Source organism: Natrix helvetica (assembly GCF_964273705.1).
Source record: "Natrix helvetica genome assembly, chromosome: 1".
NCBI lineage: Eukaryota > Metazoa > Chordata > Lepidosauria > Squamata > Natricidae > Natrix > Natrix helvetica.
In genome coordinates this window covers 168,274,752-168,300,628 of record NC_138548.1, presented here as the reverse complement: position 1 = coordinate 168,300,628, position 25,877 = coordinate 168,274,752, and the positions used below count along the sequence as shown (strand labels likewise).

At 41.9% G+C, this 25,877-nt stretch overlaps 1 protein-coding gene across 1 annotated transcript in view; it reads left to right on the top strand.

Annotated features, from left to right (window-relative positions):
• Nucleotides 1–25,877, top strand: part of TTN (titin) — a 311,080-nt gene that overhangs the window by 25,858 nt on the left and 259,345 nt on the right. The window contains exons 21-39 of the mRNA XM_081956298.1: nucleotides 182–324; nucleotides 2,007–2,212; nucleotides 6,539–6,769; nucleotides 7,983–8,227; nucleotides 9,434–9,657; nucleotides 9,770–9,934; nucleotides 10,319–10,487; nucleotides 12,016–13,697; nucleotides 13,795–14,076; nucleotides 14,775–15,041; nucleotides 15,147–15,419; nucleotides 16,537–16,800; nucleotides 16,898–17,158; nucleotides 19,529–19,789; nucleotides 21,321–21,584; nucleotides 21,882–22,142; nucleotides 22,255–22,515; nucleotides 22,915–23,175; nucleotides 24,710–24,851. Coding sequence (XP_081812424.1) covers nucleotides 182–324; nucleotides 2,007–2,212; nucleotides 6,539–6,769; nucleotides 7,983–8,227; nucleotides 9,434–9,657; nucleotides 9,770–9,934; nucleotides 10,319–10,487; nucleotides 12,016–13,697; nucleotides 13,795–14,076; nucleotides 14,775–15,041; nucleotides 15,147–15,419; nucleotides 16,537–16,800; nucleotides 16,898–17,158; nucleotides 19,529–19,789; nucleotides 21,321–21,584; nucleotides 21,882–22,142; nucleotides 22,255–22,515; nucleotides 22,915–23,175; nucleotides 24,710–24,851 — 5,862 coding nt within the window. The remainder of the gene's footprint in view (nucleotides 1–181; nucleotides 325–2,006; nucleotides 2,213–6,538; nucleotides 6,770–7,982; nucleotides 8,228–9,433; nucleotides 9,658–9,769; nucleotides 9,935–10,318; nucleotides 10,488–12,015; nucleotides 13,698–13,794; nucleotides 14,077–14,774; nucleotides 15,042–15,146; nucleotides 15,420–16,536; nucleotides 16,801–16,897; nucleotides 17,159–19,528; nucleotides 19,790–21,320; nucleotides 21,585–21,881; nucleotides 22,143–22,254; nucleotides 22,516–22,914; nucleotides 23,176–24,709; nucleotides 24,852–25,877) is intronic.

The window sequence follows — 25,877 nt, the reverse complement described above, 5'->3', positions numbered from 1 at the left end:
CACTTGTGTCCCATTGTTCTGTCTCTTGAAGGAGCAGCTTCCTCTTGTGCAGAATGAGGCTGCCTTAAGGCCTTCAAACTCTTGAAGCATTTGGTTCTCATTTAGAGACAATAGATTTGAAAATATTGCCTTCGTAATTCTTCATTCTTAGAGGGATTGTTTGTTTGTTGTTTTCCTAAAGATACAAAATTATTCATAAAAAAGAAACTGGGGAATGCAGACTTGAAATTTCTATGACTTTTGCCGATGATGCCGGAGAATATACTATTGTTGCTCGTAACAAACATGGGGAAGTTTCTGCTTCAGCTTCCTTATTAGAAGAAGGTAAGTGAATAAGAAGTGGTGAAAATGGATTTTAGAGAACCATGAGGGAAAAATTGATTTGGTAAATATTGCCCTTATTTAAAAGTTAACATTAGTAGCAAATGGAGTAATTTGGAAGAAAAGAACAATAGATATCCTAAATATGGTCCCAAGAATAATAAACAGAATCCCTGTCATAAGACTGGTGGTCATATAAAACATTTGGACAAGCAAATAAACAAGCAAACAATACATTTTATAAACTACTAGCCAAGAAATCCGGCATTGCCCGGGTATTTGTTTATAGGGGGGAAATGTTTGGCCCAAATGTAATTTCTAATGTTGGATTTCCCCCTTACCAGAGGGAGCTCCCTTGTGGAGTAATGTGAAGCCATTACCATGGCAACTCCACTGCGCTGTACAGTAGAAGCCATTTAATAGCAGTACAGTAGAAGCCATTTATGGCACAATTGGCTGCATCTTAACAGAACACCCCCCCCAAGGGGTGTTAGGGGTGTCTTACGCCCACAGTATTTGTTTCCAAAGAGTAAGTCATCTGTGTACCAAGTATGGTTGAAATTGCTGAAGGCGTTCCAGAGTTATGCTGGAACAAACACAGAGAGACAGAGAGAGACAGAGAGAGGGAGGGATATATATATATATATATATATATATATATATATATATATATATATATATATATATATATATATATATATATATATATATATATATATATATATATATATATATATATATATATATATATATATATATATATATATATATATATGATAGATATATGATAGATAGATAGATAGATAGATAGATAGATAGATAGATAGATAGAGAGAGAGAGAGAGAGAGAGAGAGAGAGAGAGAGAGAGAGAGAGAGAGATAGTGAAATGTATACAGCCATATTCTGTGCACTCAGATATATTGACAGCTAGCCACAAGGATGCCAGTGATAAAATGTGAACTGGAACATCACTATGCATTTATATGCTTACATGATTACTAAAGTACTTGCTTATAACTAAAGGTGTCATCTCAATACTTCTGGTCAAAGGACTTTTTGTGCAGCTGAAAGTGATATCTGCCTTCTGTTTGTATAACACTTCTAACTATATACAAACCAGGTTGTGGAGAGATAAATAGCTACGCTGTTCACAGGAAGGAACCAGTGTGTATGTTCATGCTAGCTTAGACTTGCCACTTATCTTATTAGTGAAGCTAATGAAGGGCAGGATTTGCGTAGCAAAAAAAAAAAGACTTAAATTTAATATTTGGCGTTGATCATATATAATGACTCTTTATCTTTTTAATAAAAGAGCACAGCAGTGTCATACTTGGCCAATTATTAATTCCAACATGCACTTCTAGTAGCCAGCTACAAGCCAAGAGATTAATAGTGCACACTAAGTCTCCATAAATTATTTGGAGCCAGAGATTAAAAATATTCATTAAAGCCTCTAATTATTACTTAGTTATAAAAAGAGGGTACAATTAATGTCTCCAACTTGTAAACACATAAGTGTTCTATTTAGCAATGGGTGTTTATAAATAGAAAGTGTTCTGTTTAAAATATAATGCCGTAACTTGTCAAACTGGAAGTATGTCAATGGTTAAGGAATTATCATTAAAATTCTTGCTAGAATTATTTTTAACTATTTTAACTATTTTTTATTTATTTTTTTCTTTAGCTGCTTATGAGGTCTACCTTAAATCTCAAGAACAAACAATGTATCAAACTGAAGTAACTGCCTATGTTCAAGAACCCAAAATAGCTGCGGTTGCCCCACCCACTTTATATGCTGACTATGAAAAAGAATATGAAAAAGAGCAAGCCCTGATTAGGAAGAAAATGGCAAAAGATACTGTACTAATCAGGACATTTGCAGAGGAACAAGTAAGTGTGTCACAGGTTTGTGTGGGCTCATGGGTTTTGGGGCACGACATCAATCAGTGGTGGGATTCAAAACTTTTTACTACCGGTTCTGTGGACGTGGCTTGGTGGACGTGGCTTGGTGGGCGTGGCAGGGCAAGAATACTGTAAAATCCCCATTCCCTCCCTACCCCACTAACCTGCTTTCCAGCTCTGTTCTCCTGTGCAGGGCAACAGAAGAAGGCCCACCTGATAAGCTGGGACTCGGGAGGCAGCAAATAGATGGGGGTGGTATTTGCCAGTTCTAACTACTCAAAGTTTCCTCTATCAGTTCGCCAGAACCTGTCAGAACTGGCTGAATACCACCTCTGGACATCATACAAGACTTGTGATGTTATCATTGTCACAACGAACCAAGTTTAGTTTTAATTGCCATTTCTGGTATGCCAGCAATATGGCAGCATTTATTTATCGATGCCACATTTCTTCTTCTTTTTTCTCTCTATATTCCCACTTCCCTCTATCATGGTTTAAGGATTAGCAGGCATTTTAATGTTACCTATTTCCTACATATGCAACCTGAAAGATTCAGCAAATGTTCAGTATTTCTATGTCTAATTCCCTTCCTATTTTCTATTTAGAGTTAATTAAGGAGATAAGTAGCAGTGATTATTCGGGAAGACCTAGAGCCGAGAGAGTTCACTGTGCCGCAGACATCCGGGTGTGAGTCCCTCGTCGTGAGATGGGGCCCAGGGTGACAGTTGGGCCTGCTGATAGTATACCTGGCTCCTCGCTATAAATCAGCGACCCTGCCTGAACTCCTCGAGCTGATCGCATCGGTGGCGGTTGAGACCCCCAAACTTTTAGTGATGGGGGATTTCAACCTGCCGTCGATGGGAGAAGCGTCCGAGGGGGTTCGGGAGTTCATGGCTTCCATGACAGCCATGGACCTGACTCAATTAATTCAGGGCCCTACACACGAGGGAGGCCACACGCTGGACCTTGTTTTTGTCTCTGGCCAGTGGACGAGTGATCTGGGAATAGGGGATTTAACTATCACTCCCCTCTCATGGTCAGATCACTCACTTCTCCGACTTGACTTCCCTGGTGCTACCCCCCGCTGCGGGGAGGCGGAGCCGGAAGGCACTAGATGGTTCCGCCCCAAGCGCCTGATGGAACCCGATAGGTTCCAGACGGAGCTTGGGCCACCTCCTGTAGACCTGACCCGCCCCTGGGTAGAGGACCTGGTAGCCGCATGGAATAGTGCGACTGCCGGGGCCCTAGACCGAGTGGCGCCTTTGCGGCCTCTCCTGCGGCAACGAACCACCCTGGCCCCTTGGTTTACCGAGGAGCTAAGGGTGATGAAACGCCACAAGAGACGCCTAGAGAGTCGTTGGAGATCCTCCCGCTCCAAATTTGACCGAGCACAGGTACGAACCTACTTAAGGACGTACCTTGTGGCATTAGGAGCGGCCAAACGTCGACATTGTGCCGCTCTTATTGCGTCTGCAGATAACTGCCCTGCCGCCCTGTTCCGGGTGACCCGCTCCCTTCTGTCTCAGAGGCCGCGGGAAGCCCCTCTACAGGGCAGGGCAGAGGAATTTGGGAAATATCTGCAGGATAAAATCGCTCAAATCCGGAGGGAATGGGTCCCTTTCAGTGGTCTAGTGGAGACGCCCGAGGCGAGTCTTGAGAGACCATTCTGGGACGAGTTTGACTCGGTTGCCATCGAGGATTTGGACAGGTTACGTGGACGTCTGCGACCTACCACATGTTTATTGGACCCGTGTCCCTCCTGGCTTGTACTGGCATCCTGGGAGGTTACACGCGACGGCTCCTGGGCCTAGTGAATGCTTTGTTGGGCGAGGGGTCTCTGCCGGCCGCCTTGAAAGAGGCGGTTGTGAGACCCTTACTCAAGAAGCCTTCCCTGGACCCAACGGAGCTAGCCAATTATCGTCCTGTCTCCAACCTTCCCTTCTTAGCGAAGGTTGTAGAGAGTGTGGTGGCCCAACAGTTTCCACGTCACCTGGAGGAAAATGATTATCTAGACCCGCGCCAGTCCGGCTTCCGACCCGGGCACAGCACGGAGACAGCCTTGGTCGCGTTGGTTGATGATCTCTGGAGGGCCAGAGATAGGGGTTGTTCCTCTATCCTGGTCCTATTAGATCTCTCGGCGGCTTTCGATACCATCGACCATGGTATCCTGTTGCACCGGCTGGAGGGGTTAGGGGTTAGGGGCACCGTCTTATGGTGGTTCGGCTCCTACCTCTCCGGCCGGACGCAATGTGTGTTGGCAGGGGAGCAGAGATCGACCCTGAGCCCCCTCGCTTGTGGGGTGCCACAGGGGTCGGTCCTCTCGCCACTCCTGTTCAACACATACATGAAACCTCTGGGCGAGATCATTTGTGGCTTTGGGGTGGGATATCATCTGTACGCTGATGATACTCAGCTGTACATTTCCACCCCGAACCACCCCAACGAGGCCGTCGAAATGATGTCCCGGTGTTTGGAAGCCGTACGGGTCTGGATGGGTGACAACCGACTCAAACTCAACCCCTCCAAGACGGAGTGGCTGTGGCTTCCGGCCCCCCGGTTCAACCAGTTGCTTCCATCTCTGGCCATCGGGGGCGAGCAACTGGCCCCCATGGAGCGGGCGCGCAATTTGGGTGTTCTCCTGGATGCTCGGCTGTCCATGGATGACCATGTAACAGCCGTGGCAAGGGGGGCGTTCCACCAGGTCCGCCTGGTGCACCAATTGCGCCCCTTATTGGACCGGGATGCCTTACGCACAGTCACCCATGCGCTGGTGACGTCTCGCCTAGACTACTGCAATGCTCTCTACATGGGGCTTCCCTTGAGATGCACTCGGAGACTACAGTTGGTCCAGAATGCGGCCGCGCGGGTGATTATGGGGAGTACTAGGTACTCCCATGTAACACCTCTCCTGCGCGAGCTGCACTGTCTTCCTGTGGTCTACCGGGTGCATTTCAAGGTATTGATTGCGATCTTCAAAGCGCTCCATGGCACAGGACCTAGTTACCTGCGGGATCGCATCCTGCCCCATACATCCCTACGACCAATCCGCTCGCACAGAGAGGGACTTCTCCGGGTGCCGTCCACTAAACAGTGTCGGGGGGCGGCGCCCAGGAGCAGGGCCTTCTCTGTGATGGGCCCAGCCCTTTGGAATGACCTCCCCCTTGACATCAGGATTACTTCCGATCTCCGCTCCTTCCGTGTAAAGCTCAAGACCCACCTTTTTCAATTATCTGGCCTGGCTCAACCATAGTTTTATCCTATCCCTCCTGACAGCCTTTTTTAAATTCGTAATTCTTAATGTGGGGTATTTTAATTGCTAATTTTATTACTATTATTGTATGTATTTTATGACTGTTACCTCCTCCGTGTATGTGTATGTGTGTATGTGTATGTTTATGTATATATGAATGTGCTTTTATTGTACGCCGCCCCGAGTCCCTTGTGGAGAGGGAGCGGCTAACAAATTAAATTTATTATTATTATTATTATAATCATTTTGTTTGGCATTTTCTCTCAAACTAGCCCTGGGGCTCGCTCTATCTCTCTATCTCTCTTACATGCAGAGACACATTCCTGATAGTTAGAACAATTAATCAGTGGGAAGACTTGCCTCCAAAAGTTGTGGGTGCTCCAACACTGGAGGCTTTTAAGAAGAGACTGGACAACCACATGTCTAGAATAGTGCAGGGTCTCCTGCTTGAAGAGAGGGTTGGACTAGAAGACCTCCAAGATCCCTTCCAGCTCTTTTGTTCTGGTCTTTTGATCGCTTGTCTTCATCTTCGTTCTCCCACAGAGGCCACCTTCACTATGTAGATTTCCCTCAAGATGCCCCCTACCTTTCTTCAGTTCTGTGGAGTCCAGATCACGTTCTGATCCATTTCAGATGTCTTAGCCCAATCATCCTAGGAAACCATCAAGCTTTTACAACTAGCGTTATCTAAAACATTTTGCTTTGGCAGCCATTATGTGTCCTCCTTCTCTCCTTTTACCCCCTTGTCTTTCTATTTTAAGTCCTCCTACTTGTCATTTTAGCAGTAGCTCCCTCTGCCTATGAGAAATCTATTTTTCATGGAAAATACTATCTGTCCGACAGCCAGGGTCTGCTGTCATTTATTAAGAATAATATTAATAATGTATTAGCATGAGAGGATGCTAGAGAATCATGGGAGGCAGCAGTATGTGACAAAATATTTTTCCTTTCAAAATTAGACATGACAGTGTACTTTTACTCTTTCTTTCCTCTTTGTTTTCTTCACAACTTTTTTTTTAAATATTGGAATAAACCCACCTCTTTTTTGTTTTCTTTTTTTGCAGGAGTTCCATATTTCTTCCTTTGAAGAAAGACTTATGAAAGAGATTGAGTACCGGATTATTAAGATTACACTTGAAGAACTTCTTGAAGAAGATGGAGAAGAGATGATAGTTGACATTCCTGAATCTGAAACCATTGAAGCAGGATTTGAATTAAGACTAAAAAATTACAGAATCTTTGAAGGAAGCGGCGTGACCTTCCATTGCAAGATGACTGGCTATCCTTTGCCTAAGGTATGAATGTATTTGCTTTTCAGAAGAGCCAGCAATATATTATCTGTACACTTCCCTACCTCATCTGGGAAGTTGTGGGGGCTCCTTCACTGGAGGCTTTTAAGAAGAGACTGGACAACCACATGTCTGGAATGGTATAGGGCCATGATGGTGAACCTATGGCATGTGTGCCTGAAGTGGCACATGGAGCCATGTCGCCTGGCATGCATGTTATCGCCTGTTCCTCTTCCGAGTTTTTGGCGTGCATGTGCACACAATGATCAACTGGCCTTCATCTGTGCAGTGCTGGAAACTGGTAGAGCTGGTCTTCCGCTTTCCAAAGTGCATCAGCCAGCTGATCGTCACACGTGCATGCACACCAGTAACCAGAAGTCCAGTTGGGCGCTGCACATGCGCCCGCTGGAAACCAGAAGTGCGTTTTCCAGTGCATGCATTCCCCCTGGGCAGCTCCTCTTCCGGGTTGTGTCCCAGATGAGCGTGTGCATATGTGTGCACTCCTTTTCCCGCACTTGGTGCTGAAAAGGTTCGCCATCACTAATATAGGGTTTATACCATAGCGGGGGTTGGGGTTGGGCTAGAAGACCTCCAAGGTCTCTTCTAGCTCTATCCTGATAGATTGATTGAATGCATTACAGTATGAAATTGCACTACCGTATAGTAGTGGACTCTTTTGCAATGTTGATTTTAATATTGGTTAAAAATAATAATTTAGGTTTATTACAAGCACTTCAAACAAATGAATCCAAGCAGCTTAAAGCGGCCTATATATCTGAAGTCTGGTTCCAAACTGATTGTTTTGATTACTGTTTAAACTAGTGAGGTAAACAATTCTCAGATTTGGAACTTTTGCTTTAATATTCAGAGATTCAGATATTTTATTGTTGTTAGATAGATAGATAGATAGATAGATAGATAGATAGATAGATAGATAGATAGATAGATAGATAGATAGGTAGGTAGGTAGATAGGTATGTAGGTAGGTAGGTAGGTAGGTAGGTAGGTAGGTAGGTAGATAGATAGATGATAGATAGATGATAGATAGATAGATAGATAGATAGATAGATAGATAGATAAGAAAAATGCACATTAGCAAACAATATTCTGTAATTTATGGAACTGAAAGTCCATCTCAAAATTCTCTAACCCAAATCCTAACCCTAAGCCTGCTCAACATTCTCCCCGCTCATATAGCTTTGTAACTTCTTTAATGCAGATTGCATGGTACAAAGATGGCAAACGTATCAGACATGGAGACCATTACCACATGGAGATCCTGCCAGATGGCAGAGCCAGTCTACGTTTTCCTGTTGTCTTGCCTGAAGATGAAGGCATTTACACGGCCTTTGCCAGCAATGTCAAAGGAAATGCCATTTGCTCAGCAAAATTATATGTTGAGCCTGTTGGACCTACTGGATCTCCAGGTTATATCCCATCACCGGAAATGATGAGAAGATATAGGTAAGAATAAGAAACAAACTTGTCTTGGTTATGATTTGACTACAGGTAGTCCTCGATTTACGACCACAGTTGAGCAAATTTTCTTGTTAAATCGGACATTTGTTCAGTGAGTTTTGCCCCATTTTGCAACCTTTCTTGCCACAGTTGTTAACTGAATCCTTGCAGCTGATATGTTAGTTAGCTGATTCCCCCTCCTCCTTCCCAAGTAATTGTTTTATTTCATTATGAGGTAGTTTTATTAGAAATTACCAGTGTTAGCTGAGCAGGGTGATATTTGTACACACCATAAGCCTTTTGCTGATCTAAAATTCCTGATTTGCCATATATTGAGGAAGGCATTCATTCAAGCACAATCACCTCACATATCCGCTTTCAAAATGGCTGAGTTCATAATCTCGTAAAGTGTTGCACAAAAATAGTCAATCCCTGGAAGATTTTACGATCACACAATATTTCAATATTTTATTTTATTTTCTATTACAATTGAGATATCCCCTCACGTGGTACAGGATTTGGTGGGCGGTTTGGTTTCCTGAAGCAGGATACAAGAGCCTCTAATCAAGGCTGTCCTAAAGGTCTATGGAGATTCTCAGTCATCCAGGTTGCAATTGTCCCAAAGATGCTTTTTCAAGAGGCAACTGGACTTTCTGGTGTTTCTTTGAAGACGTTTCACTTCTCATCCAAGAAGCTTCTTCAGCTCTTCAGAAGCTTCTTGGATAAGAAGTGAAATGTCTTCAAAGAAACACCAGAAAGTCCAGTTGCCTCTTGAAAAAGCACCTTTAGACTGTCCTGAATTCTGTTCATATCCTTCACCATTTCTCTGGTCAGTATGTATGTTTCCTGGAGTAGCCATACATTTAATCCAGATAATATCTACTCCTTAATCCTTGTTTATTTAGACAAGTGAATGGCACTTATTTAGATAAAAACAGAAGCAAAAGGCAAAGGTTAGCACAAATATTTTTTTGTTTTGCATGATTCTAGGCATTTTCAGAGGTAATGTTAGCTTTGTTTTAATTGTATTGATATCGTATGCTGCCCAGGGACCTTTACTGCATACAGAAATATTTACTGAGTGGTAAAAAGACCCAACCTTATAGCATCAGACTTTGTGTACCATGTTTAGAATAAAAGAACCGACTCTAGTGAATAATGAGACATTGCCTGATACGTGTAACTGTACATGTTAACACGTTATCTTTTCAGATCTCTTTCTCCTCGATCCCCAAGCCGTTCCCCTGCACGCAGCTCGCCTTCACGCTCTCCTGCACGCAGGCTGGATGAGACAGATGAAGCACAGCTGGAAAGGTTGTACAAGCCAGTATTTGTGCTGAAGCCGACTTCGTTTAGATGTGCGGAGGGGCAGACGGCAAGGTTTGACCTCAAAGTTGTGGGCCGACCAATGCCGGAGACATACTGGTTTCAAAATGGTATGAAAGCTTTCTATTGATCACTGTAAAACCCATCTTCTGTAAAACCCAAGATTCACTTAAAAGGAAGTTAATGCTCAGTCTGAAACGATACCTGTGTTTGTGTCTGCAGGTCAGCAAGTTCTTAATGATTATACCCACAAAATAGTGATTAAGGAAGATGGCACACAGTCCATGATTATTGTTCCAGCATTGCCTTCTGATTCAGGGGAATGGGTTGTTATTGCTCAAAACAGAGCAGGAAAATCATCCATTTCAATGACCTTGACAGTGGAAGGTATTTATTCTATTCATTTAGGGCAGAACTCAATTTCATTGAGGGCTGCATCCGGGTTGTTCTTGACCTTGGGGGCCGTGGTGGGCATGACTATGGTGTGGGCTCAACATCACTTATGCTGGGGGCACCTGTGGTGGCCCGGATGTTCTGCTAGTGAAAATGGCTCCCAAGGTCTTCCTGCAACCCTCTGTCAATGAATGCAGCCCTCCTGAACTCCATTTTTACTGGCAGAGGCACTGTGGGCTGGTCTTTTGCTGTTTCAAGGATCCAGCACCGGGGCCTTGAGTTTGACACCCCTGATTTAGGGGGTGGCTGGGATGTTTCTGGTTATAATTTTGTACCTGACTGTATTCCTCTGATAACTTGTTTCTTTGTCTATCCTAGCTAAGGAGCATTTGGTAAGACCGGTTTTTGTAGAAAAACTGAAGAATACGAGTGTCAAGGAAGGAGATAAACTGGAAATGAATGTGAAAGCCCGGGGAAACCCCAATCCTGACATTGTATGGCTAAAGAACAGTGACATCATTGTACCCCATAAATATCCCAATATAAAGTAAGCTTTATAAATAGAATGGATAAAAGTGTTCTGCTTGCAATGCAGTCAAAGCTGTGTGCTTACATCATGCGTACTCCTAACCATTGCAGAAAATTAGCAGTGACAAAATTAAGGGGTGATCAGAATATTTTTCAGGAAGACTAAAGTAATAATATCCAATGCCTCTTTTTGATTAAATGATTCATTCAGAATTCAGTGATGTTCTGAACAGCTTTCTCAATCTGATACAACTTAGATATGCTGGGAGTACAACTCTTTTTATTCCCAGCAAGCATACAGGTACTCCTTGACTTACAGCCATTCATTCATTGTAATTATTTAAGGTTACAACAGCACTGAATGTATAGTGGTTATCACCAGTCTTTAGAGTTTTGGAATCCCAGCAGCCCTGTGGTCATGTCATCCTGATCTGGGTGCATAAGGGAAACTGATAATTGCACTTATGATCAGTTGCTACATGCCCCATGACTGCCACATGCAATCTTCCATGCCAGCTTCCCCAGAAAGTCAAAGGAAAAGCTGGCAAGAAAGACCACAAGTCACTGGGATGAGTCTCCCCCACATGCACGCTCTTTCCAACTCCTATTTGTGCTTCAGAGGCCACTTCGGCATTCCTGTGCACCCTCCCTGACCTATGTCTATGGAAACTCTCAGTCCTCCAGGTCATGGTTGTCCCAAAGGTGCTTTTTCAAGAGGCAACTGGAATTTCTGGTTTTTCTTTGAAGATGTTTCACTTCTCCAATCACAGGTGAAGAAGCTTCTTGGATGAGAAGCAAAACATCGTCAAAGAAAAACCAGAAAGTCCAGTTGCCTCTTGAAAAAGCACCTTTGGGATTACCTGACCCATATGGCTCCTCTCGCATACCCCTGCACACCTTACCCAACTTGTACAGTGCCTCTCCTGCATGCTTGCATGTCCTGTTTTAGTCATTTAGTGACAGAAATTCTGGTCCCAGTTGCCATTTTAATTTGAGGACTACCTACTGTATTTTTTGGAGTATAAGACACACCAAGAGTATAAGAGTATAAGATGCACCAAGGTTCTGAAGTTTTTGCACTCTGCAGACCTGCCAAAAATGGCACATTTTTTGTGAAAATGGGCCTGTTTTTCATCCCAAAAATGGCATGCATAGCCTTTAGGAGGCTTTCAGAGTGCTCCTGGGGGCTGGGGGGCAAAATTGAGCAAAAAAAGTCTGTTTTTTGCTCATTTCTGCCCTCCCTAGCCCCCAGGAGCAGTCTGAAAGCCTCCTAAAGGCTCTGGGTGGCCATTTTGGTGTAGGGGGTGGGTTTCAGGAGGCAAAAAATGCTTATTCAATGTATAAGATGCACCCAGATTTTCAGCCTCTTTTTTGAGAGAAAAAGGTGCATCATATACTCTGAAAAATGCAGTACATTTCTCTAAATTCTGCATTCCCCAAATGCTAGAAGATAGAAGGGGCGCTGTAAACACCATTCATAAATAATTTAATTGGCTGAAAAGTTCTGTTAAAATCATGTACTTAACTCTCCCCATTCTGATTTTCAGAATTGAAGGAACAAAAGGCGAAGCTGCCTTGAAGATTGAGTCCACGATCAGACATGATGCCGCGTGGTATACTGCGACCGCCATCAATAAAGCCGGACGTGACACTACACGATGTAAAGTCAATGTTGAAGTTGACTTTGCTGAGCCTGAACCAGAAAGAAGGCTAATCATTCCCAGGGGGACATACAGAGAAATTGCGGCACCAGAATTAGAACCTCTCCATTTGCGTTATGGTCAAGAACAATGGGAGGAAGGAGACCTATATGACAAAGAAAAGCAACAGAAGCCATTTTTCAAGAAAAAACTCACTTCCTTAAGACTCAAACGCTTTGGGCCAGCCCATTTTGACTGTAGACTCACACCCATTGGTGATCCAACCATGAGAGTAGAGTGGCTACATGACGGCAAGCCTTTGGAGGCAGCAAACAGACTTCGGATGATTAATGAATTTGGATATTGCAGCCTTGACTATGACATTTCCTATCCCAGAGACAGTGGTGTGATTACATGCAGAGCTACAAATAAATATGGTACAGACCATACATCAGCAACTCTCATCGTTAAAGATGAGAAAAGCCTGGTTGAAGAAACTCAGTTGCCGGAAGGCAGGAAGGGTCTTCAGCGCATCGAAGAGTTAGAAAGGATGGCACATGGAGGGGCCATTCATGTGGTAGAAGATCAAAAAGTGAAACAAAAGCCAGAAATAGTTTTGTTTCCTGAACCTGCAAGAGTCATTGAAGGTGAAATTGCACGATTCCGTTGCCGGGTGACTGGTTACCCACAACCAAAAGTCAATTGGTACCTCAACGGACAACTTGTTCGTAAAAGTAAAAGGTTTAGACTTCGTTATGATGGAATCTACTACCTGGACATTGTGGACTGCAAAACGTACGATACAGGTGAAGTGAAAATATCTGCAGAAAACCCTGAAGGTTCAATTGAACATTCAGTGAAAATTGAAATTGAACAGAGAGAAGATTTCAGATCAGTACTTCGTCGGGCACCCGAGCCTAGGCATGAAGCTCCAACAACAGAGCCTGGAAAACTTCTGTTTGAAGTCCAAAAGATTGACAAACCAGTTGAGGCAACCACCAAAGAAGTGGTGAAGCTGAAAAAGGCAGGAAAAGTCAGCCATGAGAAAGTATCTGAAGAATCTGAAGAACTCCGCAGTAAATTCAAGCGCAGAACTGAGGAGGGCTACTATGAAGCTATCACCGCTGTGGAGCTTAAATCTCGTAAGAAGGATGAATCATACGAAGAGTTGCTTAAGAAGACAAAGGAAGAACTTCTCCATTGGACCAAGGAGTTAACAGAGGAGGAAAGGAAAGCCCTAGAGGAGGAAGGCAAAATCACTATTCCAACCATCAAGCCAGAGAAAGTTCAACTTAGTCCAAGCATGGAGGCTCCCAAGATATTTGAGCGTATACAAAGCCAGACGATAAGTGAAGGAAGGGATGCCCACTTCCGTGTTCGAGTAGTAGGCAAACCAGATCCAGAATGCCAGTGGTTCAAAAATGGTGTGCAGATTGAGAGGTCAGACCGCGTCTATTGGTACTGGCCAGAAGATACCATTTGTGAGTTGGTCATAAGAGATGTCACAGCAGAGGATTCTGCCAGCATAATGGTGAAAGCTATGAACGTAGCCGGTGAAACCTCCAGTCATGCTTTCTTATTAGTACAAGGTAAAGTAATCCCCTCTGTTTCTGTTTCATCTTGGCTTTCATGCCATCATGCTCAAAACTTCTGTCCCTCTTCAATATCTTTCTCTTGTTTTGGCAGCCAAGCAGCATATCGTATTTATGCAGGAGTTACAAGATGTCACCGCTAAGGAGAAAGATTCGATGGCAACCTTTGAATGCGAAACCTCTGAGCCCTTTGTTAAAGTGCAATGGTACAAGGATGGGATACAGATATTTTCTGGAGACAAATACCGAACACATTCTGACAGGAAGGGCCACTTCCTTTCCATACTAATGATCGACAAGTTTGACGAAGATGATTACAGCTGTGCTCTTGTGGAAGATGAATCTGTAAAAACAACAGCCAAACTAATTGTAGAAGGTGAGGACAGAAATTGTTTTAACACATGCTTTTTTGCCAATATGTATTTGTATAGAAATGAAATATGAACTGCGCTGTTCAATGGAGTTTCTCTAGCCAGGGTTTTCAACCAGTCATTCTGAGCTTCTCTTAATAGCTGGTCATTACTGAACATGATACAGGCAGTCCTTGACATATGACTTTTAATGGAGCTTGCACATTAAGCACTGAGCCATGGTGGCTCAGTGGTTATAGTACAGTACTGCAGTCTACTTCTGCTGATTGCCGGCTGCCTGCAATTTGGCAGTTCAAATCTCAGAAGTAGCTTGTAACACTGCATTTTAACCACTGTGCCAACACGACTCTCAAACAAGCTTTCTTTGATTTCTTTTTCAACATGCTAAGTATGATTCCTGGCTACTTTTGGGGGTGCACAATTTACATGAAATCTAAAGAAACCTAGGGGACAGGGTGTAGCCTAAACTAGCCATAAACACTTATGAAAGCAGGCATTTTAGTGAAAATTATGTCTAAATTAAGATGGTTTTGAGACAAAATAAAATCTTGCTAGAAATGGTTTTATTCTGATATCTGTTATACAATCCAAAGTTACCAGCTTTTGTTGTCAGCTATTGAAAACACTTTAAAGTGGAGCATATGTTTAATCCAGCTGGGGAATTTTCATAACCATTTACTGAAATGTCAATATTTGGATGTAGGTGCTGTTGTTGAATTTATAAAAGAATTGGAGGATATCGAAGTTCCAGAATCCTTCTCAGGGGAACTAGAATGTGAAATCTCACCTGAAGATGTGGAAGGAAAGTGGTATCATAATGGCACTGAGCTGAGACCCAATAATAAATATGTAATAACCTCACGCCGGGGTCGTCAGATCCTTACAATTAAAGATGTTGCTAAAGAAGACCAAGGAGAATACACCTTTGTGGCAGAAGGGAAAAAGACCTCCTGTAAATTAAAGATGAAACGTAAGCCCATCCACCGAAACTGATCCTGCCTTACAAATAGTTCATAGCCACTGTTTCTCATCATGAATAACTGTGTTGTGTTTTTTTTAATTTCATATACCTCAGCACGACCCGTGACTGTCCTTCAAGGTCTATCTGATCAGAAGGTCTGTGAAGGTGATATTATACAACTTGAAGTGAAGCTCTCCCAAGAAAATGTTGAAGGTGTCTGGATGAAGGATGGCGCCGAAATTCAACCAAGTGATCGTATCCACATTGTCATAGATAAGCAGTCCCATATGCTCCTAGTTGAAGATGCGACCAAAGAAGACAGAGGAGCCTACTCCTTTCACATCCCTAGTCTGCTTCTTGTAACATCTGGCAACGTTTCTGTCTCTAGTAAGTTTAGAAGTTTCCTTGGGAATCTTGTAACCATATCCTCCAAGGGCAAACGTAAGGCAATGCAAAAATGAAGTAATAACTACTAAATAAAAGAGATCAAAGGAAATGAGAAAAAAGGAAAGGAAATCTAAGTCAAGGCATATTTTGTTGTTGCTGCAGCATGGAGGTATTTTATTAATTTTTTAAGACATATGTTCTCATGACATCACTTTCATCTCATACCCGATCTGCCGTCAAGAATTGTCACATGCAAAACATTCCATAAAGACAATCTAGCAAACCTCTGGGATAAGACGGGGAAGATATAGCCAGGGACATCATCTATTTAGGATTAGGTTTAGTTGCCCTAGCTAGCCTGTTATGGATATGTCCTCCTTCCCTCTGGCTGCAGAGCACTGGGCCTCCATGTTAGTTTTGGCTATAGGAACACCTGGACTTTTTTCTCACTGGAATATTGAATTTCCAGGAGACTGAAAGACTTTCCAGGCAGTGTTTGTGTATCTTGTTTGCATGTGTATTCATGGACATGCATACTGGAGAAATTATAAAAGAAGTATATGATATGTGGACACTTGCCCCACAAAAACAAATATGGAATGGTGGTGGTGATGGTAGGAGATAGAAGAGATAAGAGAGGGAGAAGAGGGTTGGGGTTTTATTTTTTTATTTTTTTGGCTCAATCAAAACTGATTTGGGATAGAAATTACTTTTAGGGGAGTACAGGAAATAATGATCTAGAAATACAATTGCACTGAGAGCAATCTGCTCTTCCATTCCCTCAGGCAGAATTTTACAGGCTGGGGGGTAGCATAGGTATATCAATCTTCTATTTCCCATTTTCATAGATGATGCCACCTGGAAATTGCCTAGATTACAGTGTACAAATTACTTCCAGAAGACACATCGATGAGTTTGTTTCATGAAACAATAGATCTCTCAGCCCCGCTGATGAGGCACTCTAAAGATAGCCTGTGAGGGCAGTTTATATCAATATACTTTCCTCCCAACTAAAGAGCAGGAAGGAAACGTATTAATATGACCCCGAGGAAGAATCTTAAATCTGGAATGCTTGAAATGTAACACTTTTATGATGGCTATTTTATGCTATTTGCAGGTGTGGAGATAATTGTTCCTCTGAAAGATGTCCATGTTATTGAAGGCACAAAAGCCATCCTTGAGAGCAAAATTTCTGTCCCTGATGTATCTTCCTCCAAATGGTATATAAATGATGAACAAATAAAGCCTGATGACCGTATACAAGCAGTCTCCAAGGGCATGAAGCAACGACTTGTCTTTACCAGAACATATGCATCAGATGAAGGACAGTGTAAATTGGCTGTTGGCAAAGTGGAAACCAGCTGTAATCTCATAATTGAAAGTATGTATTCTTCAAACGTGCAGCCATTCTGCTCATGCAAAGATGTGATAATAGGAATTCAGGACTGTTAACCCCCTTATATGTTTATTTTAAACAGAAATTAAGATTATTAAAGGTCTTCATGATATCACCTGTACTGAGACCCAGAATGTCACCTTTGAGGTTGAGCTGTCCCATGCTGGGATTGATGTCCTATGGCATTTTAAGGACCAAGAAATCAAAGCCAGCCCCAAGTACAAGATCGAAGCACACGGCACAATATATAAGCTGACGGTAATCAACATGATGAAAGATGATGAAGGAGAATACACATTTTATGCTGGAGAAAAGAAGACCTCTGGGACACTGGTGGTAGCAGGTTAGTTGCATGCAATGTTTGTGATGCTGGTGAATATCTTTAGCTCGAGTGGAAGATGAGGGGTGGAAGTTCATTCTCTCAGCTTGTGGGTTGGTTTCCAAACATTTCATTACCAGGCTAGGTAACATCTTCAATATAATTTCGCTATATAACCTCCACCCCCATGCAACATGCCCAATCATTTGTTAAGGTGCTTGCAATTTCAATTCATTGTTACAAGTTGAAAATTGCAAAAATTCAGGGTGAATTTAGGGGACAAAACGTCAGGATATATTCTTTAACATTCCTAATGGAAGCGATCTTCCAGGATTTTCCAAATGCCCTGAAAGAGCCAGGTACCCTTTGGGCAACTGCAGGTAGGTAATATAGGACGATAGCTTATAACGGTGAGGGCGAACCTTTTCGGCACTGAGTGCCCAAACTGGAATGTGCATGTGCGCATGTGCATGCCAGAGCCCCAGACACTCAAAGACCAGCTGGCCAGTGCACATGTCACATGGTCCTCTGGTTTCCAGCACATACATGAGCACCGGCCCGCTGGTGTTCATACATGCTGGGGCACCGGAAACCCAAAGACCAGATGGCCGGTACGTGCATGCACACCACCCAGCTGGTCTTTGAGCTTCCGGGGCTCCGGCACAAACACCCTTTCTGGTTTGGGCATTCGATGCAGAAGAGCAGCTGGCGATGGCGCACATGCCCACAAAGTGTCATAGGTTCGCCATCATGGGCTTATAATGTGTCTTAAGAATTTCAGTGTTTGAATGCACCACTTCCCCTTTTTTACTTAGTTTTCATCCCCCCCATGGAAACATTGTGGAGGAAATCATTTCTTGGCCATCATAATTAGGACAATTTTGTGGAGGTGAAGGTTGCTCCCTACTTTTGAGTGGTGTGCCTAGGATGCATTGCAACATGAAGACCAAAACAACAACCACAAAATTGATTCCCTTTAGTTTAGTGTTATTTTTAAGTAAAATGAAATATAAGCAATAGGATTACTTCCCAACCATCCATTTAACAATATTAAAATTAATAACCTAGTACACACTGCAAGACTTTGCAAGTCTTTAAGGGCAATATCCAAGGCCTTTGGAAGCTGCTGATTGTGTACCTCTGGTGCAAATCCAGCCAAGTGTGATGTGGTTCTATTAGCATTTCATTTTCCTTTTTTATGACCACCTTTCCACAGGTCAGTTGCAGAGCATGTGGTAGAGCTCTGGAGCACATCTTAGAAGGCCATTCCTATTTATGAATAGAGCCAGCCCTATGCATTTCATGTCTGGGGGGAGGGAACCAGCAAAGATACACACCTCCACATAGTATCTAAGGTCACCTAACTAATTTTAGCATCTAGATAGAAAAATCTACTCAGGCAATAAAACCGAAAATTAACCTTTTTTTGCCATTTCATATCAGCCATCAGGGGAAGGCAGCTATATCTAAGAGTAGGTTTGGGCTCCAAGTATAGTAGCAGAATGTCACTGCTTTTATAGACAGGAATTACCACATGAAAAAGAATTACCATATGGCTTCGGAGGGTACCTCCTTTTTGAAGAGTTTCGACCTGTCCAATTAGATTAAATAGGATGGGCATGCTGCAGATAATGTCCCATCAAATAATGTCAGCCGATGGGGGCTAGAAGACAAGTGTTTCCTGTAGCAGCCTCTGCTCTGTGGAACATCCTCTCTCCAGAGATTAGGATGGCTCCAACCATGTTAGCCTTCCGTAAAGTTTAAAGACCTGGCTATGCTCCAGCGGTGGGTTCCGGAGGCCCAGCGTCCTCCACATGAACGTATGAGGTGCGTGCATGTGTCTGGTAAGCAACGCCTCCCCAAGCTTCCACAACGCTCCAGCTGCTCAGCAGAGCATCGCGCAGGCACTGTACGTGCCATGAGCATGCGTGGAAGCGCCAAAGGGTTTAAAGACAAGTAAGGAGCGTGGGCGGGTGGGCCCTCCGTAACACCGTACCGGAACTGTACCCGGTGCTCCAGGCAGGCTCTGGTATGCCTGTACCGGGGTGTACCGCCTGCAACCCACCACTGCTATGCTCCCAAGTTAAATGCACTACATATGCCAAGGACTCCCTGGTTACATTTTTAACAGGACAGATATGTTGCTGGTATTACTCAAACTTGATGTTTTAATGTTTGTTGTGTTGAAATGGTTTTTACTTGTTTTATTGCTTTAAAATGTTTTTAAGATTTTAATTGTAGCATGTGTTTCTGAATTGTGAGCCACCCAGAGCCGTTAGTCGAGATGGGCAGCTATAGGAATTCAATAAATAAATAAAAATAAAATGAAAGTGGAGTCCAACTGAAGTCCTATACTGTGGATGAACATTTTCCTTTTCTTTCTTTCTTTCACAGGTGGTGCCATTTCAAAACCCCTCACTGATCTCACAGTAGCTGAATCCCAGAAAGCTATTTTTGAATGTGAAGTAGCCAATCCTGAATCTGTAGGTCAATGGCTGAAAGATGGAAAGCCGCTTACAATGACAGATCGCTGCAAAAGTGAATCTGATGGGTTGAAACGGAGACTTGTTATCCCAATCAGCAAACTGGATGATGTTGGGGAATATACCTTCCAAGTGGCATCTTCAAAAACATCAGCTAAGCTGAAGGTTGAAAGTAAGTAATCGAGGAAACCTCATCTCAGATAACATGTATTTGTTATCTTACTTGATTCTTGATTTTTTTCCTGGAATTTGAGACTATGGTTCTAAATAGATATCTGTCTGAGTACGGTGGATTTATGAGTGCATATGTATAGGCATATTCAGTATTTTTAATGTCAGAATCTAATATTGTTAGTTCCATCTTTAGTCCTTAAGTGTAATGGGATTTTTCAAATGTTTCATTGTGAAACAGATAAAAGGCAGTATTAGACAAAGAAGAATGAGATACAAGTTTCACTCGCTACATAGAAAGAAAAATAAGAGCATAATATAAAATGATTTTTAACAAGTGTTGAGTGGGGGTGAGGTGGGAGTAGTAAAAGATAACCACCTATTCGAGCTATGGCGAACCTTTTTTGACTCACGTGCCATAAGGGGGGAAGCATAGGTGGGCATGCTGCACCCATAATGCAACGCGCGAAACCCCCCCCCCTCCATTTTTGTACATGCTTTTTTCGGCCTCCCCAGGCTCCAGAGGCTTTATAGGAGCCTGGGGAGGGCGCAAAAAGCATCCCCCCCCCCGGAGGCTCTCCAGAGGTTTCAGGGACCTTCAGGAGGCTTCCCTGAAGCCTCCATAGGGCAAAAAACCACCCTACGAGCCGGTTTAAGCCTTCCAGAGGCTTCAGGGAAGCCTCCAGAGGGTCCCTGAAGCCCCCAGAAGACTTAAACCGACCCTACGAGCAAACCGTCCGTTTCCGAACTTCTGGTTTGCCCATAGGGCCATTTTTTTGCACTCCGGAGGCTCTTTTTGCCCTCCCCAGGCTCCTATAAAGCCTCTGGAACCTGGGGAGAGCAAAAATGCCTTTTAAAAAGGCTGAACTCAGCTGGCCAGGGCACGCATGCTCGTTGGCCAGCTGACAGGGCAACGCCTTGCGTGCCCTGACAAATGGTTCCGGGTGCCACCAGTGGCACACGTGCCATAGGTTCACCATCTCGGACCTATTCCAACCTCCCTAAGGACCACCCAAATTCTCTTCTGAAGATGAAATAGCTTGTGGTGGAAAGAATGAGAAGGAAGGAGACCAAAAACTGAGCAGAACAGTTTCTATAAGAAAGTGGGAGACAGCTGTTGCTTCTTTTTTACCTCATAGCCTCTCCCAGGCTAGGCTTTAATTGTACATCCAATTGTGCATAGTTTAACTAGACTGCTAGGCTTGAATTTGGCTGAATTCTTTCAGACACTTGGCAAAACATGATTAGATAAAAATCTTTATTATAAATTAGAATGAAGATATATTAAGCAGCTGGTTGTCCTTTATCAGTGGGAGTATATAGTTCCCTTCTTATGCCCACAGAAAGCTCAATCCATTTTGTGTTCTTCAGGCTATTGTACGATTGTTTGTACAACTGACATTTCTGTCCTGAGAATCACCAGCTCCTCACTTATTTTTCATATTATTTTATAAAGTCTGGGTACAATAATAGATTTGCATTAGACATGTAACTATTCATTTTATAATTCTGTGTCTCTTCTTTTTAAATAGCTGTCAAGATCAAAAAGACACTAAGGAATCTGACTGTGACAGAAACACAAGATGCAGTATTTTCAATAGAACTTACTCACCCAAATGTGAAAGGTGTCCAGTGGATTAAAAATGGTGTCGAGCTACATTCTAATGACAAATATGAAATCAACGTGGAGGGAACTACTTACACACTGAAAGTGAAGAACTGTACAGTAGTTGATGAATCCGTTTATGGTTTTAAACTGGGAAGAATAGGAGCAAATGCAAGACTCCATGTTGAAAGTAAGTCAACCAAGTAGACTGAGGTAAATTTGATGGCATTAATAGTCAAAGGACAAGAAGCACAATTGCTCTCAATAAGTATATTCATCCACACTCTCTTACTGTATCCTGGGGAGTCTCAGAAAAAGAAATAATTGTAACAGTGCGTGCCTATTACAGCCAGTGGTCCATCTTTCAACCGCCTCCATTTTAAACTCTGAAAAGCCACTATTACTTGTCCCTTTTCTGAGGCCAATATCCTAGTTGGGAATTAAAGTCAAGTATCATGACTAAATGTTTGCTAATTTCTTCCTTTAGCTGTTAAAATCATTAAAAAGCCAAAGGATGTGACTGCTCTGGAGAATGCTGTTGTTTCCTTTGAAGTGAGTGTATCTCACGACGCTGTGCCTGTGAAATGGTTCCACAAAAACATCGAGCTCAAGCCAAGCGACAAATGCAGAATGAGTTCTCAAAGGAAAGTTCATAAACTGACCCTGCAGAATATATCTCATGCTGATGCTGGAGAATACACAGCGATTGTGGGACAACTGGAGTGCAAAGCTAAGCTTTTTGTGGAAAGTAAGTTATTTTTAAAAAAGGCTTCTGCCTAAAATCGATTTTAAGTGTCATTAACAAATTTCACACCGGAGGACATTTGTCTCACTTTACTTTTTAATATTACCTTCCACAGCGGTGCACATTACAAAGACCATGAAAAATATTGAGGTTCCAGAGACTAAAACTGCCTCTTTTGAGTGTGAGGTGTCTCATTTCAATGTACCTTCTGTGTGGCTGAAAAACGGAGTAGAAATTGAAATGAGTGAGAAGTTTAAAATAGTTGTTCAAGGGAAGCTCCACCAACTAAATATCATAAATACCAGCAGTGAAGATTCTGCAGAATATACCTTCATCTGTGGGAACGATAAAGTCAGCGCAACTTTAACGGTCAAACGTAAGTTTGAAACTGGAAAGAAGAAATGATATTTTATAGAAGCAAAGATGATCAGGCTGGCTTTTGTCTTGAACAAAAGCTAGAGCAAGCAAAAAATGGACATCTAGAGCAGAAATGGGCTGCTTTCCTTTGGTCTGAGGGTTGACCATGCTTAGTGGAACTGTAGGGAGTCCTTACATTTCTTGGTGGCCATTCCAATCTTGTTGGAGTTGAAGAATGAAATGCAGCAAATAAATAATTAAACTTCCTTGGGGGAAGGATTAGAACAATTGGTTTTTAACCCTCCAGTTATACATTGCTGTGATCCTAAATATCTATTATTATTAGCCATTAATCCTAATCAGTTATCTAGGACAACAACACTGAATCAGTCTTTCACTGATTATTTCTTTTCCACAGCTGTCCTAATTACATCTATGCTGAAAGACATCAATGCAGAAGAGAAAGATACAATCACTTTTGAAGTCACGGTCAATTATGAAGGCATCACATATAAATGGTTGAAGAATGGGGTGGAAATAAAGTCCACTGACCGATGCCAAGTCCGAACAAAGAAACTTACGCATTCACTCTCAATAAGGAATGTCCATTTTGGAGACGCTGCTGAATACGCATTTGTTGCTGGCAAAGCAGCATCAGCAGCAACTTTATATGTGGAAGGTATTCCCTCTTTTTATGCACTTTATAATTTTTTGGCTTGTTTACATAGGGATTGTTTTCATACATGTGTATTGTTTACATATATTGTTCAGGGAGGAAGCAACCCAGTCAAAACTCAAGCTTCATTTATTCATATCAAGGCAGGCCTACACAAGATCCTCAACTAACACATTGATTCAGCATAGATTAGCTTTCAGAAACTATAATATTGGATTTGTCTCAATAGCTGGTCTAACATTAGTCAACAATGATCTCTCTATATATATGATCATATATTCAATTGATAATCTATGATTGAAACTTGTTTCCAACATAGGCAATTGTAACTAAACCAGGCAGCATCAAATTCACCATAGTTTTCACAAACCACAAAATCATCACTTTGAGATCCAACCCCTTCTAGAATATTCTGTCTTATTCCAGAGCTGGGAAACCATATTTTTTGCTTCAGTTATGGTTGGTCTTTTCTTATGTTTTTGTTCTTCAAAATTAACTGTGGGAAATCGCCAAGGATTTATCAGTCTTCCTACCTTCACTAAATCTTGATATAATCTATTTTTCCTCTTTTTTAATGTCATTGAAATAATATGACTACGTCAGATATGGCTGAAATATAGGACTCTGGGTCACTTTATTAATATTTAATGCTAAAAAAAATAACTTTTTTTACATCACTTAAAATAGGTTGTATACAGGTTAATTTAATACTGCAACATGTCTGTAATCTGTATCTTGAATTATGTAGTACCAAATATATTCTTGTATCTCTGCTGAAAGTTTTCCTAAACTTTGTCTCTGAATCTCCCCAAAATGTATCCATTCACCCTCTTCCAAATTCCTCTCTCTTCAATTTTGTCCTCCTTATGGAATATAATAGAGGGGGGGGGGGGTGTCCTGTGTTCCATCATCCAATCATCAAAAGCTGAAACAATGGTTAATGAGACATTTTGATTTGTTCAACATTGCTTTGGTAGAGGCAAAAAGGCTTGTTCATCTCTTGGCTAATTAAGCTAAGATATGAATGTCAAATGCAGATAATATGCCCAATTACAGGGTGTTTCCTGTACTGGAAGTCAGATACTAGAAATTTCTGTATGTATATAATTAATTGAAATTATTCTTATCTGCTTTTAAAATTGTACATAATATTAAGAGTTGTTCACTCCCCCTGCCGGGGAATTATGATAAATTGCTATGGTTAATAATGCAGAAAAACAAGGAAGAAGTAAAATAAATAGGGCAAGATTCCAGTGCAGAACAAAAAGAAATTGTAGTAACCTCATAAATAAGGTGATATTTAAGGTGCCTCCATCTACCAATACAACAGATTCACTTCTCCCTGCAACTTCTAGGTGTCACCCTGTTTGTTTTAGAATCTAGAGCATTATATACTTTCCAGAACAGATGGCTGAGTCATATGGGCCACTGAAGGGGAGGGAAAGAAGCAAGATTCATATGGCAATACATAATTTATAATTGTTAATCTTTTTGACTCATATTAGCCATTAATAACAGCCTGTATTGACTTTTCTAGCCCGCCATATTGAATTTAGAAAACACATCAAAGATATTAAAGTGGTGGAGAAGAAAAGAGCTGTTTTTGAATGTGAAATCTCAGAACCTGACATTTCTGTTCAGTGGATGAAAGATGGACAGGAGCTTCAGCTTGGAGATAGGTACGGTAATTTCTTTAGAGTTGCATCTACTTTATTACGTGGGTACGCAACTTGTGAATTACTGATGAAAACTATGCAGAAGCGGCCTAGATAATGAATACAGATTTTATATCTTTTTTTGGCCAGTCTGCCTAACTCTTCAGCTAATTTTCAAGTTTGTAACATGTCAGCTCTCAGGGGGGAAAAAATAGTCATATGATTACTGTATCTGATTCTTCTTTCACGAACTTTAGGATCAATGCAGAAATGCCCCTGGTTTTTGGTTATTAATGTTCTCCTCCAAGTCAGGGCAGCTTTGTCTTCATCTCCTGTACAAGCTAATTTTAGCATTTAAGAAAAGTAAGCCAGCTGTTTGAGTCAGCTGATTATGGGTATCACCAAATGCAAATAATCATTAGCAGATCCAAAATATTTCAGTTAGCGCAAAATATGCTACCTTTTGCTTGCCTAACTTAATCTAGCCATATTATCTATTACTTAAGCAGATGTATTGCAATCTTTTGGGTAGGGAATATTGAGATTATTCCTTGCTGTAAGCAGCAAGTTGTCATAGGGTAAGAAAGACAAAAAGAGTTTCCATGAGCCAATTGATCTTATCCATTGTCCTTCAATAGATTGGGATTTTTTTAAACAATTTGTGGGAGGGGGCAACTGAAGTCCATAGTGAGCAGGGTGGAAATATCTGATATCAATAGAGAGGATTGAAGCAAAAATTTTAGGAATCTTTTTTTTCTGCTTACAGGTCTTTAAAAAGACCTTGTGTTAAACCTACTTGAGTCCTACAAATTGGTTTTCCATTACTTTTTGCTTCTATTCCTGCGGAATTTCCAGTGATTTTAACTTGGAAGTTCTGAAGTGAGAGTGTCTAGGGGGTGGGGGAGAATGGCATTCAAGAGCTGTCTCTTGTGAAAGTTGTAAACCCCTGCATTAAGAAATTGAAATGCTGATATATTTACTTGCTCCAGATAATTTAAGGATTAAAGAGTCACCTTCTGTGATGTGGGAGGCCATATAAATTGTATAAAT